This window comes from Coloeus monedula, assembly GCF_965178545.1.
Source record: "Coloeus monedula genome assembly, chromosome: 3".
Classification (NCBI taxonomy): Eukaryota; Metazoa; Chordata; class Aves; order Passeriformes; family Corvidae; genus Coloeus; species Coloeus monedula.
Window position 1 is genome coordinate 115,264,344 of NC_138783.1, and position 16,363 is coordinate 115,280,706.

At 45.1% G+C, this 16,363-nt stretch overlaps 1 protein-coding gene across 1 annotated transcript in view; it reads right to left on the reverse strand.

Annotated features, from left to right (window-relative positions):
• UMODL1 (uromodulin like 1) overlaps window positions 1–16,363 on the reverse strand; it is a gene marked incomplete at its 3' end in the record, with an annotated part of 41,280 nt that overhangs the window by 9,381 nt on the left and 15,536 nt on the right. Inside the window, 5 exon segments of the mRNA XM_082277860.1 lie at window positions 2,861–3,074; window positions 7,540–7,652; window positions 10,538–11,176; window positions 11,757–11,894; window positions 15,692–15,911. Of these exon segments, the coding sequence (XP_082133986.1) occupies window positions 2,861–3,074; window positions 7,540–7,652; window positions 10,538–11,176; window positions 11,757–11,894; window positions 15,692–15,911 (1,324 nt within the window).

Sequence of the window (16,363 nt, forward strand, 5' to 3'; positions counted from 1 at the left end):
ATTAGTGTGTAACACATGTACATACAGCTTTTGGAAGATCAGTACTTGCACAATATCCCCCACTGGAAGCTGCTCAACAAGTGCTTGTATGTTTTTGCCTGGAGCTGTAGGAAACTGCCCAGTTCTGGCTGGGGGCATAGAAAGGAGTTTGATAAAAAAGCTGGCCTCATTTGTGACCAGTTACTACCCAAAAGGTGGGACCTTGAGTGCTTTGGAAAACATTTTGGGAGAAGTGTGGGACAAACCTCCTGTGGCAGCTCCATATTGCACAAGTGTCTCCTCAGACTGATGAACAAATGCAGCAATCAGTAATGGTTCCAGGAAGAAAAAGTGGGCGAAGAGGGAAGCACAGGTTCAGATCAATGTGTGTGTCCAACACCCAACATCCAGCACAGGTCTGGGGTTACTCCCTGGTTACACCCTGAGTATTCACCCACCACTGACTGAGAGAGAATCAAGATAATAAACTCCATTTTCAGGCAAGCATGAACAACGTGTCTCATCGCTCAAAACTTCCCTTAAATAATTTTAGTGGCTTAAACATAAAAATGCCATCTCTTTCCCAAACAATATATAAAATCTGTACACATACGTAAATCTTTCTGGAACTGCCCAGCTTCTAGAAATGCCCCGAATAAAAAAGTTGCTGATTTGCACAATAGAGGAAAGAAAATAAAGTTGGAGCTCCTGCAGAGCTGGATCTCCCAGAAACTTGCTATCACATTAATATCTTAGTTAAACAAAACTGAACAAAGGCTGGTGTCAATTGACAAATCACTGTGGCTTCAGTAAAAACGTTCTTTATCGCCGTGGTTACAAAACCAAATATAAATTACTGAAGAAGCCTAAGAGAATTTAGAAGATTAAAGACCCATCATACATCAGCTAACAAATGGCCTGAGGAAAGAGAGAAGCCAGAGGAATCAGCTCATACAGAAAGGTAGTTTGTAATACCAGCATTTCCTCCCTGCTGCCATACAGAGGTCAAGCCACCTATCAAGTACTTTCTGTCACCTTCTCTATTACCTCCTCTGTCCCCTCTGCCTCTGCTAATGAAAATCAGCAATAATCTTGGCAATCCTGTCTATTTTTTGAGGCAAATATGAGAAACAGAACTGTTAATAGAACCTTACAGCATTAAATATTATTATAGTACATTCTCATCCTGAAGTGATCAACAGCCCAAGGGGATGCTTCTAACCCCAGGGGCCTCCTCAGTTTTTCCCCATTTCACACTCCTGAGGAGATGCTGAGTAAATGCCCAGCATGAGCGAAGTAGAAAGCTTGTGTGACTGGTCCAGGTTGCAGTCTAGTTGCTGTCTTAATTTTTACCTGGCCAAAATTTTCATTTTTGAGAGGAGAAACATGCTTTTACTTCTCTTTCTCTTTCCAAAGTCTAAAAACCAGAGCAAACCTTACCATAGGCAGGACTCAGAAAGCAGCACCAACCACTGCTCTATGGGGACCTGTCCTTGCAACAAACCCTTTGTTTTAGCCCAGGTTTGAAGGAGGCAAGCACTCTACAAAGCACTACCACAAGATAGTTGTGATCCTACTAATTCCCACGATAGGTAATTTCCAGATTTACAGCTGTGAGTGTAGCAGGCAAAAAAAAAAAAAAAAAAAAAAAAAAAAAAAAAAAAAAAATAGAGCAGAGCATAAACACGTTTCTGAAGTAATTTTGCATGAGATTCTTACTGATAGCTTATAATAACATTCTTTGGACAAATGGATTGTGTCAGGGATTTGGTTTTTTTTCAGAGGTGACTTGTGAAACAGAATTCAGCAGAATTCTCTCAGTCAGGAGACTAATGTTTCTTGTTACTTACCTCAATTACATACAAAAGGAAAGAAGTTGTAAAATCAGCCATCATGCTGGGCTTGGCAAAGTGTGGGCTTTCACCTGAAGACCCACAGGTGTGTGAGGGAAACAACTACTCCCACTGCAGAAGAATTCACATGTTCATTTACTTCTTGGGATTTCTATCTCATGGAAAAATTATCAGTGCAAAGCACAGGATAATGTGTTCTTGAAGGATTTTAAACAGTGCTAGTTACAGCTGTGTTCAGGGACCCATTTCCACTGGTAGTCATGTCATGACCACTTTTTCTAACATCTGATGCCATGAAGATTTTTTGCCTTTTCTTTTATACTCCTGTTGTACCTTTTTTACAACTTCTTTATTCTTAGTGCTTTTTGCCTACATTCTTGGACTTGTTTGTCAAGCTTAGGAGAGTAAACATTTTAGAAGCTTGGTAGCCAGGGATCAGTGTGCCCCAGAGCCCAAGGTCCTCTCCAGAACACATTCTGTAAACCAAGATAGAACCATCCAGGGGAAGGTTCCTTGGGGAGGGGGGCTCAGTCAAGCCTCTCATTGGGGAATCTTTGATAGATCTGCTAATTAGTAAAGCCTATAATGTTATACCTGATCTATTGTGTGTGTGCACTGCAGTGTGCATTGGAGTGCATTCAACCTGGACATGTGCACCTAAGGATCCTTAAAATAAATACAAAGATAAAATCCCTTTTTCCCTCCTAACCATGTTTGATTCTTGATTTTAAGACCAGGAAAAGGCATCACATCCCCTTACCTTTTTCTCTCTAAAACTGATTCTGGATATAGGCAAAAAGACCAGTTGGTTTTATCCTTTTGGATCAGTGGTACCTCACTTCCTACATCACCTATGGGTGTTCTCTGAAAAACTTATTGGATGGATAAGCAGGAGCAATATAAGGAGAGAGAAAGGCTTTTCATCCACGTGTTTTACAGATGCTTTCACCTCAGAAGATACAGATTAATAATAGCCTTTGTCATCTGTCTAGTTCTGAAGAGCTACTGGGGCACAAGCTGCTCCTTACTGTGCATGGAGAGGCTGCTCCTGTCGATGGTGAAGTAGGAGCTGTGTTCCAAGGCCTCACGAAAAGTGGTGATGACGTGGTGGACATCCACATCTTCTGCAACCAGCAGATTGAAACTTACCACTGTGGTCTCACTAGTAACACCCGTTACCAGCACTTTAATCAGACCAGCATCCATCTGCTGTAGCACCTCAAGGGGCAGAGATTTATGCACCTGGAATAAAAACAAAATGTATGTGGAGGTGGGCAGATGGAGCAATTACATTTCAGGCTGTGTACATTGCCCAGAAATGAGTGTTGTGCTTCCTTCTCTGGAGGGAAGCAGCAGAAAATTGACCTTTTGGTTTGTAACATTTTCATTCCAGAGCAGCTGAAGGATGTGGTGCATATTTAAGCATGAATATTAAACAAGCCAAGTGATTAAGATATCTCATCTGTCATTTGGCACAAGACCTTGCCTCTGCTAACAGAAAGGGAGGGAGGAGGCTGCAGGGACGCTCCCATGTTCAGCCTTCCAAAACGCCTCTGGGGAGAGGAGCAATCCGGTACAAGGAATTGCTGATGGAAGTAAAGATTCTCCTGACACTCCACACTGCCTCAGAGGGCTCTCTCAGCCCAGAAGTGTTACAACTTAGAGCAGGTAACCTTCAAGCCTTGCTTTAAAGCTGATTTCTCACCAGAGCCAAGCAAAACCCACCTCTTTTTAAATGCCCAGACCAGGGTATTAAGGGGGCAGGTGGGGGCTACACTGTGGCCACCTCCAACCACATCTTCCTCTGCATGATTCCTGCAGGAAATCTCTGGAGCAGCAGGGCTGGATTTCAGCCATGAGTTTAAGGCCAAGTTTATTTCAGTGGTAATGCTTGGGGATGCCAGCAGTGATTCCCACCAGGAAGAGCCCAGGGAAGAGGCAAGCACTGGGAGGCATCAGGAGAAGCATCCTTGTTTGCCTTGCACCCACACACAAAGCCTGGTGCATTTAGTGCTGGATTCTCACAGCTTCTGCACCCCTTGTGCCCTGCCTGCTGGGCACTACCCAGCCCTGACTTCCCTGCTGTCTGATACCCAGCCCTGAGGTGGTGCCAGGATTTGCAGGTGTCCTGCAGCCCTTTCCTGAGCCCTTTCCTGAGTCACCAGAGCTGATGTGTTTCTCGTGCTGGGTGCCAAGGTAACATGGTACAGAGCAAACCCCACCTGTGCCCCTGGAAAGGGCTCTCATGTGCCTGCAAGTCCCACACAGCAAAGCTTGGAGTACCCCATGGAGCACGCAGGCAGAGCTGGGAGGATGGAGACAGCTGACTCCTGTCTAAAAACCTGGGCAGAATGTAGGTTGGCCTTGTCAGACCCAGAATCTCCCATTTCACTAAGACAGGGCCTCTTGGGCTCCTTTGACTCTTTCTTTCTGCTGTTTCACAAGCAGGTACTGGAATTTGGAGGTCAGACCTAAGTTTTCAGCTTTCATAGTTTTTGTCTGAAATTCTCAACATTAAACACAGACATCTGTGACATCCTCTTAGCCCACCCTGATTTCATCCTCTTTCACTGTCTATCCTGAAATTTCATTTCATCAGTTCTTTTTTTTCACAGAATCACAGAATCACTTAGGCTGGAAAAGACCTCTGAGATCATCGAGTCAAACCTTTGGCCAATGCCCACCTCGTCCCCAGCCCAGGGCACTGAGTGCCACATCCAGGCCTTCCTGGGACACCTCCAGGGATGGGCACTTCAAACATCCCTGGGCAGCTCTTTCCAAGGCCTGAGCACCTTTTCCATGGAGAAATTCCTCCTGCTGTCCACCCTGAGCCTCCCCTGGACCAGCCTGAGGCCGTTCCCTCTCCTCCTGTCCCTATTCCCTGGGAGCAGAGCCCGGCCCCCAGCTGGCTACAGTGTTTGTTTGTTTGGTTTGTTTCTGTCCTTATTCCTATTTTTCCTCCCAAAGCAGGACTCGGAGCTTGAAAAGCGTCGGGGCACATTCACAGTATTTGTATTTAGCCACTAGGTGACACTACAAAACCCTTTATCCAAGAGACTCCAGGATTTCCCAACAGGTACCACACCCTGGGTTATCAAAATAATGCTTGATGAAGCAGGGCTAGAAAAAAAAGGGGGGAAACTGAACTTTTGGACAGATATATTCAATATATAATACCCTTGAGTATGGGGGTTTCTTACAAGAGAAATTATCTTCAGGTCTGTCATTGTACCTGCAATTTCTGTAGCACACAAAGGAAACCTAAGCAGGGAATGCACTGATAGTCTGGTAACTGGGAATAAGTAAGTAAAAGGTAAATTAATTTGAACAGAAAACTGCATGAAGCCTGTTTTTTCACTCAGAGATTAAAAATCCCTCCCCACTGTCTGTGGTTTGGCTGCACCTTCAGGAAGAAGGAACCAGAGCAGACATCTGCCCAGCCACCATCACCAGCAGCTTCCAGGATGTGGATGTGGGCAAACTCAAACTAAAAAAAAAGGGTGAAATTACACTGGAATAGTGAAACTTCCTTAATCCCTGTACCAACAGTCATCCCATATTCAGATGGCTTTAACTGCAATCATTTTAGGTGCATTCAGCTACACAAACATAGGCTTTGTGCCTTCCAAATGAGGTGGTCACTTTCATAAGGCATTATCATTTATTAGTTTCACACCTCTTGTCACTCAGCTAAGTTTAAGACACCCAAATTCAAAACAAGCTTTCCACTTGGGAATTTATTGCACCTCAGTGAATGTGTTTTCAATTCAAACCTTTTGCTTTCCCGACTGATTTTCTTGAGGACAAGCCATGGTACTCTTTTTGGGGTGTTGTAAAACACAAGATGAATGAATCCCAGGACTTAAATACTCTTTTACCTTTAGCCATGTTGTTTTTTAAGTTGCATTACAAGGAAGGTGGTGGAACTGACCTGGACAATGACAGTGCAAGTTGTAACATCAAGTTTTTACCTCCTTCTCATCTACTCATTATTTAAAGGATGATGTTTCCATTTGCTGTGCTGCCAATTTAACCACATGGCACTTAAGTGCTGGGGCTAAAGAACATTATACACATTAGGATTTATAAATCCTCTGAATTGTAGATGGTGAGTCCAAAGTTTAAAAAAAATCTCTGCCAAACTGTATTTAACTGGAACCTGAGAGTGCTTTTAAAGCTCATAAAACTTTCCTCCTTTACTTTAAAAGACCCATTTCTGGTCCTCATAACCTGAAAAGAAAATATACAGATTTTTCTGGTCACCTAAATTTTCTTTGGCATCTAGAAATGCAATATTTGTAATATTATTTACAGCAGCTATGCAATTATAGCCCATATACAGTGGCTCAGAGGTGGAAGGAATCAACACTAACACATCTCTCCAGCTGATCCACAAAACCAGAGTGCTGGGAAAAGGAGTTAGTTCCTTATAATCACAACCAATCACTTTCTGCCTGAAAACTTGAGACCCAGGTAAAACTGACACAAAACTTCATTTTGTTCCTTTATGCAAACATTTTACAATTTTTCCTAACTATATTAGTACTCCTGATTTTCTGGACTAAGATACCTGACTGAATGAAGAAAATACATTAATTTCAGTCCATTTTAATACTGTGCTGTTCTGAAACAGCCTCGGGCAGAGCCTGGTGCTGAATGAGAGCGAGGTCAATGGAGAATTGCTCCCTTTTCACTTTGCTAATCACGTCACTCTCGTTTTGTCACAGTTTTTCTGATGTGACAGCTTGGGGCCAAAACAGCTCCAGGAAAGCTGTGCTCTCCTAACACACCCAGAAAGGTGCAAACCAGTCAGGACCAGTGGGAAACTGATGTCCAAGAAGGATAAATGGATCACCCTCTTCCCTCCCTGCAGCTGTCTGTGACCCCAGGCTGGGCTGGCCTGTGCCCTGTGCCCCTGTGCCAGCTGTATTCCAGTGGCACATCGTGGCTCTGTCCCCAGTAAGTCTGGGGAGGCTTCTGCAGGATTTGAAAATCCATAAAATTGCCAGTGATGGATTTATCACCACACTTATCAAGGCCTCTGAAAACACAGACAGTGAAGGGGAGATAAGGAAGGCAATAAAGCAGCCCAGCATAACCAGAAGTTTTCCAGGCATGGGTGTGTTTGAGGGAGCACCAGAAGGAGCAAACTTCTGATAAATTCACTACAATATTAGATTCTGTCAAAGGCAATGCCTGAGAATCCTGAGAGGGTTAAAGGCACAGCAGATATCATGTTGTGCTTTGATATCCTGCACTCTAATTAGAAGTGAGGGTAGAGGTGACTTTTCAAGAAACCACTCCCTTTCCAGATATGGGGCTACAAAATCCAGGATGATTACAAGAACTCCCAGCCTGGAGGTACTGCTACAAAAGATAACAACAATCATTCAGCTAATTAGTATAGTGCTGTTCAGGGCAAGGGTATCAGAGCACTTTGTGAGTTCCATTAACTTTCCACCACACCCCTGGAGGAGATCAATAATTCAGTATAACCAGGCATGAGAAGCAGAGGACATGGAGGCGCCAGAGAATCCCAAAATCCTGATCTCCCTCTAAAGATTCACACTCATCTCAGGCAGTCAGGGAAAGCCAGACCCTACAGGTGTGTCAAGTGACACACGAGTTATCCAGGCTTTGGGAGAAAAGACCATACACGGGGTTTTACTGAGACAGGTAACAGGTCACATCCTCCTTCCCCACTTACTTCATCAGCAAAGAGCTGTGCAAAGGTCTGATATTCCTCACTGCTTGTATTGCTAAAGCCTGGAAAGTATTCCATGTTTGTTATCCAAACTGTGCCACTAAGCTTCTGGAAGGCTGCAAAGTAAGAAAAGAGACAATTAAAATACGTGTTTTATGGACTGTAGTGCATGGACAGGTGTGTGACAGTGTCCAGCATTCCTGGCCACACGCATCAACTCATAGCAGCAGAAGGCCAGCCCTCTGAAATGTAGCCAAAACCCCAAAAGTCTAAAAAGAAGACATCCAGCATCTTAGTCTGCCCTGTCTGAGCCCCAGATGATTCTCAAGAAAGGCACTGACCTCCTGTAGATCTTGTATCTGCCAGCTCTGCCTTGGATGCTCTGGGATGTCTGAAATGCTGCTCTATTCGGGCACTGGAATTGCTCTCCCTGGCTCAGCTGGTTGTCCCACCAGTCCCTCCAGAGGGAAACCACTGCAGTACCAAGTCCTCCTTGCAGCCTCAGAGGAAGGCTGGGTGGCTGCCTGAGCTTAGACACCCACACTTTGGACAGCTGTGGTGGGACAAGATGAATCCCAACTGGGTGTACACTTCCCCATTAATTCACATCTGCTGAATGGCATTAAGGCAGACTCAAACATTTTAGTTTCTTTGCTGATTTCTCTGTGTTTCCCAATATCTCTGGGTTTGGCATTGTTACTGTGGACACTGGAGGTGATCAGAGATGAGAGAAAGGGCTTCTCAAGGCATGGGTTGTGCCCCTGGCATCCATTTAGTGATGACTGCTATCACCCAACACTGTGACCATTGCCAGCAAATTGCCTCCACTCTGCCCCCAGCTCCTAACAAATCATCACTCCTGGCACAGCAAGACCTAATGTTTCAATGGTTTATATAAATATAGGATAGTCTTCACCCAAAACTTCAAGAACTCTGCCATCTGGCTAAGGATTCAGTTTAAAAGTGTGAATCAAGTTACCAGTCTTTACTTTCTGGTGTAGCAACCTGCTTTCCTCCCTGCACACACCTGAGTGCATCTCCACAGGATATCAGGCACCAGGTTCCAGCTCTGACACTGTCAGACTCCTATATTCAGTTTTCATCTCCCATTTTAGCTGCTTTCCTTGAAGCAGCAGGAATTATAAAGCTCTGCATAAACTCTGTGGATGACTTTACATCAGAGTTCTACTCACACTGGAAAAATAATCATTTGAACTGGGACAGATACTGGAGAAAAAGAAAAAATAATCAGGTAAAGCTTTGCAGAGGAGGGGAGAATTGCCTGCTTGAAGCAAGCCACAGAAGGAGGGTTCTTTTATCCCAGCATAATTCTGATCCCAAAGGAGCCCTCACCACCACCAGTCAGATCAAAGGATTTGGGCAGGGTTTTTTGCCATCGCTTGTCCTGTCACATGAACACAGGTATTTAGGGGATAAAACACATCTCAGGTGAGAGGGGAAAATGTTCTGGACAATTCTCAAATAATAATAAAACCCCTGGTATTTAAAAGACCATGAAAAATTGGCTGAGGTTGAGCCTCCAGGTCAGAGATGATGCCACAAGGAGGAGCTGCATATGAAACTTCACCAAATGTGGGCATTTGCCCTCTGAATTTGCTGCCCTGGGCCACTCTGGTGGCTCTTGCTCTTATTCCTTAGGCATAATCCCTTCACAAGCTTCTTTCCCAGCAAAAGCTCTTGGATAAATATTTGACTCATAAGGAATATAAAACAAGTTTTTATAAACGGAACTTTTTTTTTTTTTGTGTAGAATCCTTCCGTTTTGTTTTCCAGCTGGGAGAAAACAACCTTTATGGGGGGATTTTTGTCAGTTAAGATTAGCAAATTTTATACTGAGAACAAACAAACAAACAAACAAACCCCAAACTCACTTTGTTTTCATTTAAAAAAAACCAAACACATTTTTTAGGAGGAGAGAAGACAGGAGCTGAACAGGGCATTGGCACAGCTGCCCAAGGCAGGGCAGGGTGGCAGGAGGGGAGCAGGGCTGGGGGAGGAGTGAGGCTGGAGAAGCAGCAGAACTGGCCTTACATGGCTGAAAAAGGCATTTTCCAGGGAGAAAGGAATGAAGGAGAACCAGAAGTGGGGCTGGATGAGTGGAGACCAGGAACACGAGATCACAGGGGAGGGGGAGAGAAAAGAGCAGAGTGAAGTGTGACTTGGGATCAGAGAGATGTGGAGGGTATGAGAGACACAACAAAGACAAGCAGAAGCAGAACTGATAGAGCCAAACTGAATAGTGACACACTACAGAAAAAAAATACATTTAGTGATGGGCAGAGACAGCAGCTGTCCTATCCCAAACAAAACCATAATTTTAAGACCAAATCTGATTCTTTGAAATATGATTCAGCTCCAATCAACAGAAGAATCCCCTCATTAGCTGCAACACATCTGCCCAAACCCAAACAGATGAAACCTTTGCCAGCCTTGTTGCTCTCAATTACAGCTCCTGAAACTGTGTCTCACAGGTTTCCAGGCAGCTCCTGCCTCACAGGGGATTTGTGAAGGACTCTGACTAATCATCCTCTGCTGAGAGGAATGGGAAGGCAGGTCCTTTTCCTCCCCAGCTCCCTAAGTTAACTCCATAGACAGCTGCTGCTGCAGTGCCCTGGTGCCAGAGGCTGCAGGAAAAACCAGGATGTGTGGCAAAAGGACAAGCAGCAAATGTTGCCGTGAGCCACTCGCAGTGCACTCTTTGATGTGCTTCCTCCTCTTTGAGCTGAAGAAATGTAACATCAATAAAAGCAACTGCTAAATTGCCAGGAAGAGGAATCGTTTTCACAAGATGATTCAGAAAAGAGAGAGTGCCAATTCCTGCAGAAAACATCATTGATATAGAAAAAATTGCAGACAACAAGAAAATTATTTTGACATTGAAAAAATAGTTTTAGATGCCTTTTTCCCAGCTCTGAGCGAGGCTTCGCTTCTCCCCCAGCTGAATTCCCACATGTGCAGATCCCGTGGGATGTGTACTCACTGTGGTCCGGGCTGGGGGCTGCAGAGGTGCCAGGCAAAGCAGGTGACCCCAGGGCTCCAGTGTGCTCCTCAGACCAAGAGCTCTTCTCTCTCCCCACCTCTCCATCTGCTCTGAGAGTGGCGTTGAGGGTGGGAATGTTCCCTGTGCCCGGCAGAGCTGTGTCAGGGCCACCTCCCGTGTGAGTCCTGGTGGCAGCAGAGGCTGTTTGATTTGGAGACAGCCAAACTGAACTGAGTTGTTCTTGCCTGGCCGTGCCCATGGGCACATTTGGGAGAGCAGCCTTGGCCACGGAGCTTTGCTGTGATGGACTTGTGGCTTCTGTGCCCATGGCCAGTGCCCCGCTGGGTGTGACCCCCGTGGCCGTGGGGCTGCTGTCCCTGCTGAAACCCATCTGTGGGGCCAGACCTTTTTCCCAAGGGGTTGGAGGGGCACTGGTGGGACTGTGGGATGCTTGTTTGTCACCCAGGGGCAGCGCAGCAGGGAGGAGTGTGACAGTGCTTGACTCCGGGTCTGCAGCAGCCACTGTCCCGGTGGTGGCAGTGGGAGCAGGGCCTGCAAGGCTTCCTTCTTCAAGAGTAAAGTCTGTGCTGTTTCTTATTTCAGGAGCCATGGTTTCCGTGAGAGGATCCACAATCTCACCTGCAACACAGTAAACACTCCTTGAAATGGGGCCTCAAACTGGGTGAGGAGGCACCAGGGCCTGGCCTGAAAATGGCTCCAAGGCCACTCAAGCACCCATGGCAGCATTACAAAAACAGGTGTTGGATGTTCATGAATGCATTGCAGAATTTGTGATTTTTATGGGGTTGAATCTGATTTTTATGGGCTTGTGCTGACACAAAGAAGCAGAGTTGATTCCTGGGTCTCCTGGGTCTGGTTGGCAAGGCTGTGGATCAACTCAACGGAAGGAAATTAGCCACAGACATAGCAAAGAGGGAAAAGTACTCCTTGAAGTTATCAGGCTTATCAAGGAGGATCTCAGGGAGATTTCATCTGAAAATATACATATATATATATATATATATATATATTAAATAAATAAATAAATAAATAAAGTTAGAGATCAGTCATATATAATCCCTCAGGCACAGACTGCAAAGGTGCAATTATATGAACAGATGCAATAAAAGCATTTTATGTGAATGTGAAAATGTGAAAACCCACAACTTATTCCAATGTTTCATGGCAAAGAAAAACTACACGCCAGCCTTTTTCTCACCCTCACAGTTTCTTCCAGGTTGGGATGGATTGGTATCCATGGTTGTCTTGCATCTGCAAAGGTAGGAGCCCATCAAATTGATACACTCTGCAAACACAGAGCAGTCATTCTCAGCTTGGGAAGCACATTCATCCCAGTCTGTGGGACCAAAACAAGAACGTGGGTCAGAGAGCCTCCCTGCTGGCTGCATTAAGCTAGAAATAATCATTAAGTAGTCCTTTTTAAATGCATTTATGTGGTCTTCCTTTTTCATCATTTACCTGTCAGCCAAGTTCTGAGTGATGCAGAACACTATGTTTTGTTATTCTCTTGTTCTTGTACTCTGAAAAGTATTTTCTCTGAGTAAAGACTTTTTAAATAATTGTTTTTAGAAGTAAACACATTTAAAGTGAAAAAATGCTCGAGGTTTGTACTACAATTATATCAAAAGCACTCACTATACCAAGCTCTGTGTACAGCACCTCCAGATGTATCAGGTAATTAATAGATCTGTTACCACTAGCTACCAGCAGATACAACGTTAAATAGAGACTTAATCCAAATAATCTTCTGCTTCAAATAAAAAGTAAATGCTAGTAACTCCCACGGGAAGCACTCTTCTGTTCTTAACAGAGGAAGTGCTAAGGGCAAAATCTCTTTTTATACAATTTTTCTTCTCAAAAGTTGTACTGTAAAACTGTGACCCTCTTTCTGGTAGTATCAGAAAAGACATCCTGATTCATCAATGCATGAAGATGCTCTAAGGGTGTTCCTTATGTTTGATTTCAGCTGCTCTGAATCAGTTAGAGATGCTTTTTCATGCAGTTGTAAACCTATTTTATTGCTGAGTCTCTTCTCCTTTGAGGAATTTATATCTGGAGTCTTGTGTTGTCATTCACACCCTGTTCCAGAAAAGTTGCAAAGGCTGAGTTAGTCCTTTGAACAGGAACAATGCCAGTGAATCCCAGGTGAGCCCTCCCTGTGTGACTCCCTTGTGCACTCACCTTCGCTGCCTCAGAGCCCTGAGAGAGGGAGAGCAGCAAATGAGGCTAAAAACTGTGTCTTGGGACAAATCATTCTGATCAGAGCCTAGAAAATTGTTCTGAATAACAAATTAACATTAAGTCCTCGTCCTGCAAACCTGCAGATTAATGAGGATGATTATTTCTCTGAAACAAAGGAGTGCCCCATTCCCTGTGTATGCACATACATGCACTTATCTTGCTGCTTGCTTTTCCTGCCTTCCAGCTAGTATTTCAATTCTTTTTACTTTTTTTGTCATTGGGTAATTGCTGTGTCCATGATAGTTTCCATTAGACAATTTCATGTGCCTGTGGCCAGCAGCTGCCATACTGCATTCCAGCCTAAGCCACTTAGAGGGAATGCAGAAGGGTGCGGGATCGACTGAACACCAGAGACGAAATCTCGTGAATTCCTTACTGCGCTGTGAAGTAATTGTGACTCTTGCTGGCTTCCAACACCATCTGAGAGATGCTAATTGCCAAATCATTTACATTCACTGCCTCCATTGTCCCTGAGGGTTTCCCTTCTCCTCACTTAGCACAGCTTTTTAAGCAAATTCCTTCACCTCTGATGGCCACGTTCAATCATGCATCGGGTCAAAACATTGGCGCTGACTGGTGCATCACTTGGGCACGTCCACACACACACATACTGCACTTTTTTCCTCTCTAAACCATCACATCTCAGCCAAGATGTGTTTTGGATTCTCTTTCTGCACTCTTGGCACCTCTCTGGCCTTTCACCTTTGGCACTTCTCTACACACACACCTCAACCAACAGTCCTAGTCCAAAAATTTTTTAAAAAGCCACCTTTGCGTACATTCTGATTACATATTATACCCGTAAGGGGTATGTGCAAAGGGTAAAAATCTGTGAAATTCCCTCCCACATGATGTTGCAGATGCTAAAGATTTGTCTGATTTCATGGGGGACATTCATGGAGGAGAAACCCAAAGAAATCCCTCTGGATTCAGGGAGTACTGGAGCTGAAAACAGTTGTTGGCTAAGGGATTATTAGTGGTAGGCGATGCCTCTCCAGGAATTGGCTCCTCGCTGGTACTGAGGACGTGACATTGTGCTAGAAGGATCTTGGGCCTGACTCAGCACACATCCCTTTCTCTTCTCTTACCATGCCCCACGCAACAGATTTTATTGTTTCTCTTCATCATGGCAGTCAGCTTAATAATTTATGAATCTTCGAAGAGATCTGGTCCACTCCCTTCTGTTGTGCTGTCCCTTCTGACTTCTCATCCCTGCTTTTGACAGATAAATGGACTGTCACTAAACCAAGCACAAAGCCTAGTGGTGGCCAGGCTGCAAGGAGGATCCAGGGGACAGGATCTGGGTGGGTTTATTGCCAAAGGTCATGTCCTGGGCCTCTCTGGGGTCAGGAAGCAAAACACCCCATTATACAAGTCCTTCCTTCGTGTGTTTCACTCCTTATTTTCCACTTAGGAAACTCATGTTGAAGAAACTCTTCTTTGGTTAGACCTAAGAAATAAACCCCTTTTTGTGGTGGTCTATTTACCCACTGCTTTTCTTATTCCACATTGTTCCTCCCCTTCCCCTTGTCCCTAGCCCTGGCCACTCCCTCGGGTTCTCCCTGTTGGTTCCTGTACCCCAGCTCTGCCCATGCACTGCCCCTGGGCCCCTGAGAAAACCCCTCTGCTGCCCGACCACGAGGCCTCTCTTGGGCACTCTGGTTCTGGGAACCAGCCAACAACAGGAAACAATAAAGGTTCCTGATGGAGACACCCTTCTCGCCTGCTTTGCCACCAGTGTGTTGCAGAGCCCAGCTAGCCAGAGCAGGAGCTCAGGGAATCCAAAAGGACTACAGGAGGGCAGAATGCCCTGCCCTAAGCAGCCCAGCTGTGCTCTCTGGGAAGGCTGCAGCTTGCTAAACCAAACCTAGCACTGCAACACCTTTTCTGAGCCCCTAAGGAGGAGTGGAGGTGTTGGCTGTGCCCCTGGATAAGTGTGGAAGCCACTTGGTTTTCTGCAGCTAAAGTGACAGTCCAGAGCTATTGCCTTCTTCCTCCTCAGCCTTTTGGTCCCAGGATCAATAACATTTATAAAGTATTTTGGCACACATCAGCATCTTGCAGTTCAGTCTCTGTTGCCACTGTGATATTTGTAGGCTTTGAGTGCAATTTGTCTCCTGGTTTTTTCCTGTCCTGTTCTCCTTAACCTCCGTATGCTCTGCAACTCCAAAGGGAGTTTTTCCTGCTCACAGTAAATAAGCTTTTAAAGGCTTAATACACAGACAGAGAAGAATAACCCATTCTATTGGCTTAGGCAACTTTCTGAACTCTGCTGTCTCTGCCAGCTGGGAAACCTGAGGACAGAACTCAGTCCTTTGAAGATAAAAGTGTTGATTACTGAAGATCAAACAAAGGCCTGGTTTAATGTAAATTCCATGCATGTTTCTTCAGTCCTATTCACAGTAAGGACATTTGGGAATTTCTCTGGCTGGGTTTCTAGAGTGAAGATGTTAGATTTCTTTTCTTAAACCCTGGCCCAAATACAGTCCCCCAGTCTTGGAGCACAACACTGTCTAGAGGGCGTGTGTATCTAAAGGCTACAAATATTCCACAGTAATCCTGTCTGCCATTCAGCACCAGAAGATATGGCAAACTTCCAGCCAGGGACAGAGAGGAGAGGGAGGAAAATGAATAGGGAAGCCAAGGGCTCCACTTGGGTTAAACACAGTGAGGGGAAGCAGTGCCTGCAGGTACCTGGGGACAGCCAATGTCCCTTTGGCTGGCCCTTCTGGGCTTATGGATAGAACCCCTGGAAGAATTCTCGCACCATGGTTTTCTCTTCAACTAACCACATCCTTTGTTTCTCTATTTTGTGAAGAATACTGGTGATACTGCACGTGATCGAAACACAAGCCTTGCTTTCTTCTTTGAAAAAATAATAATAAAGATTACCTTCTACTGCAGTGTTTTGCTCATCCACCACAAGCACAGAGCCATTGCGCAGGTAGGAAAGCACTGGGGCAAACGTGGAGGCATCCACTGGAAACTCAGGATCCTGCACAGTGATCCTGAGCCTCACAATGATGCTTCCTGCTGCCAGGGATTCAGTCTTCATTTTCAGCTTCCCATATTTGTACAAGGCAGAAATATTGGGTGGAAATGAATTTTCAAGCTGAACAAAGGGAGAGAAGCATTGAGAATGAGGAAGCCAACAGGTACCTCTTTAAATATTTATATAAACACAACATAGAAGATGCTGTAAAAAGAAAAGTTTCAAAGTGTTTGAGAAGTCTTATTTTTCAGAGATTACTGTGGCACAAAGTAATATGAGTCTCCTTGGTGCAACCCTGCTGAGAAGGACTTGGGGGTGCTGGTGGATGAGAAGCTGGACATGCCCTGGCTGTGTGTGCTGGGACCCAGAAAACCCCCCTGTGCTGGGCTTCACCAAAATCAGGCTGGGCAGCAGGAAAGGGGGGATTGTGCCCCTGTGCCCCTGTGCTCAGGTGAGACTCCACCTGCAGAGCTGCCCCAGCCCTGGGGCCCAGCACAGGAAGGATGTGGAGCTGCTGGAGAGAGGCCAGAGGAGGCACCAAGATCAGAACAGCTCTGTTGTCAGGAAAGGCT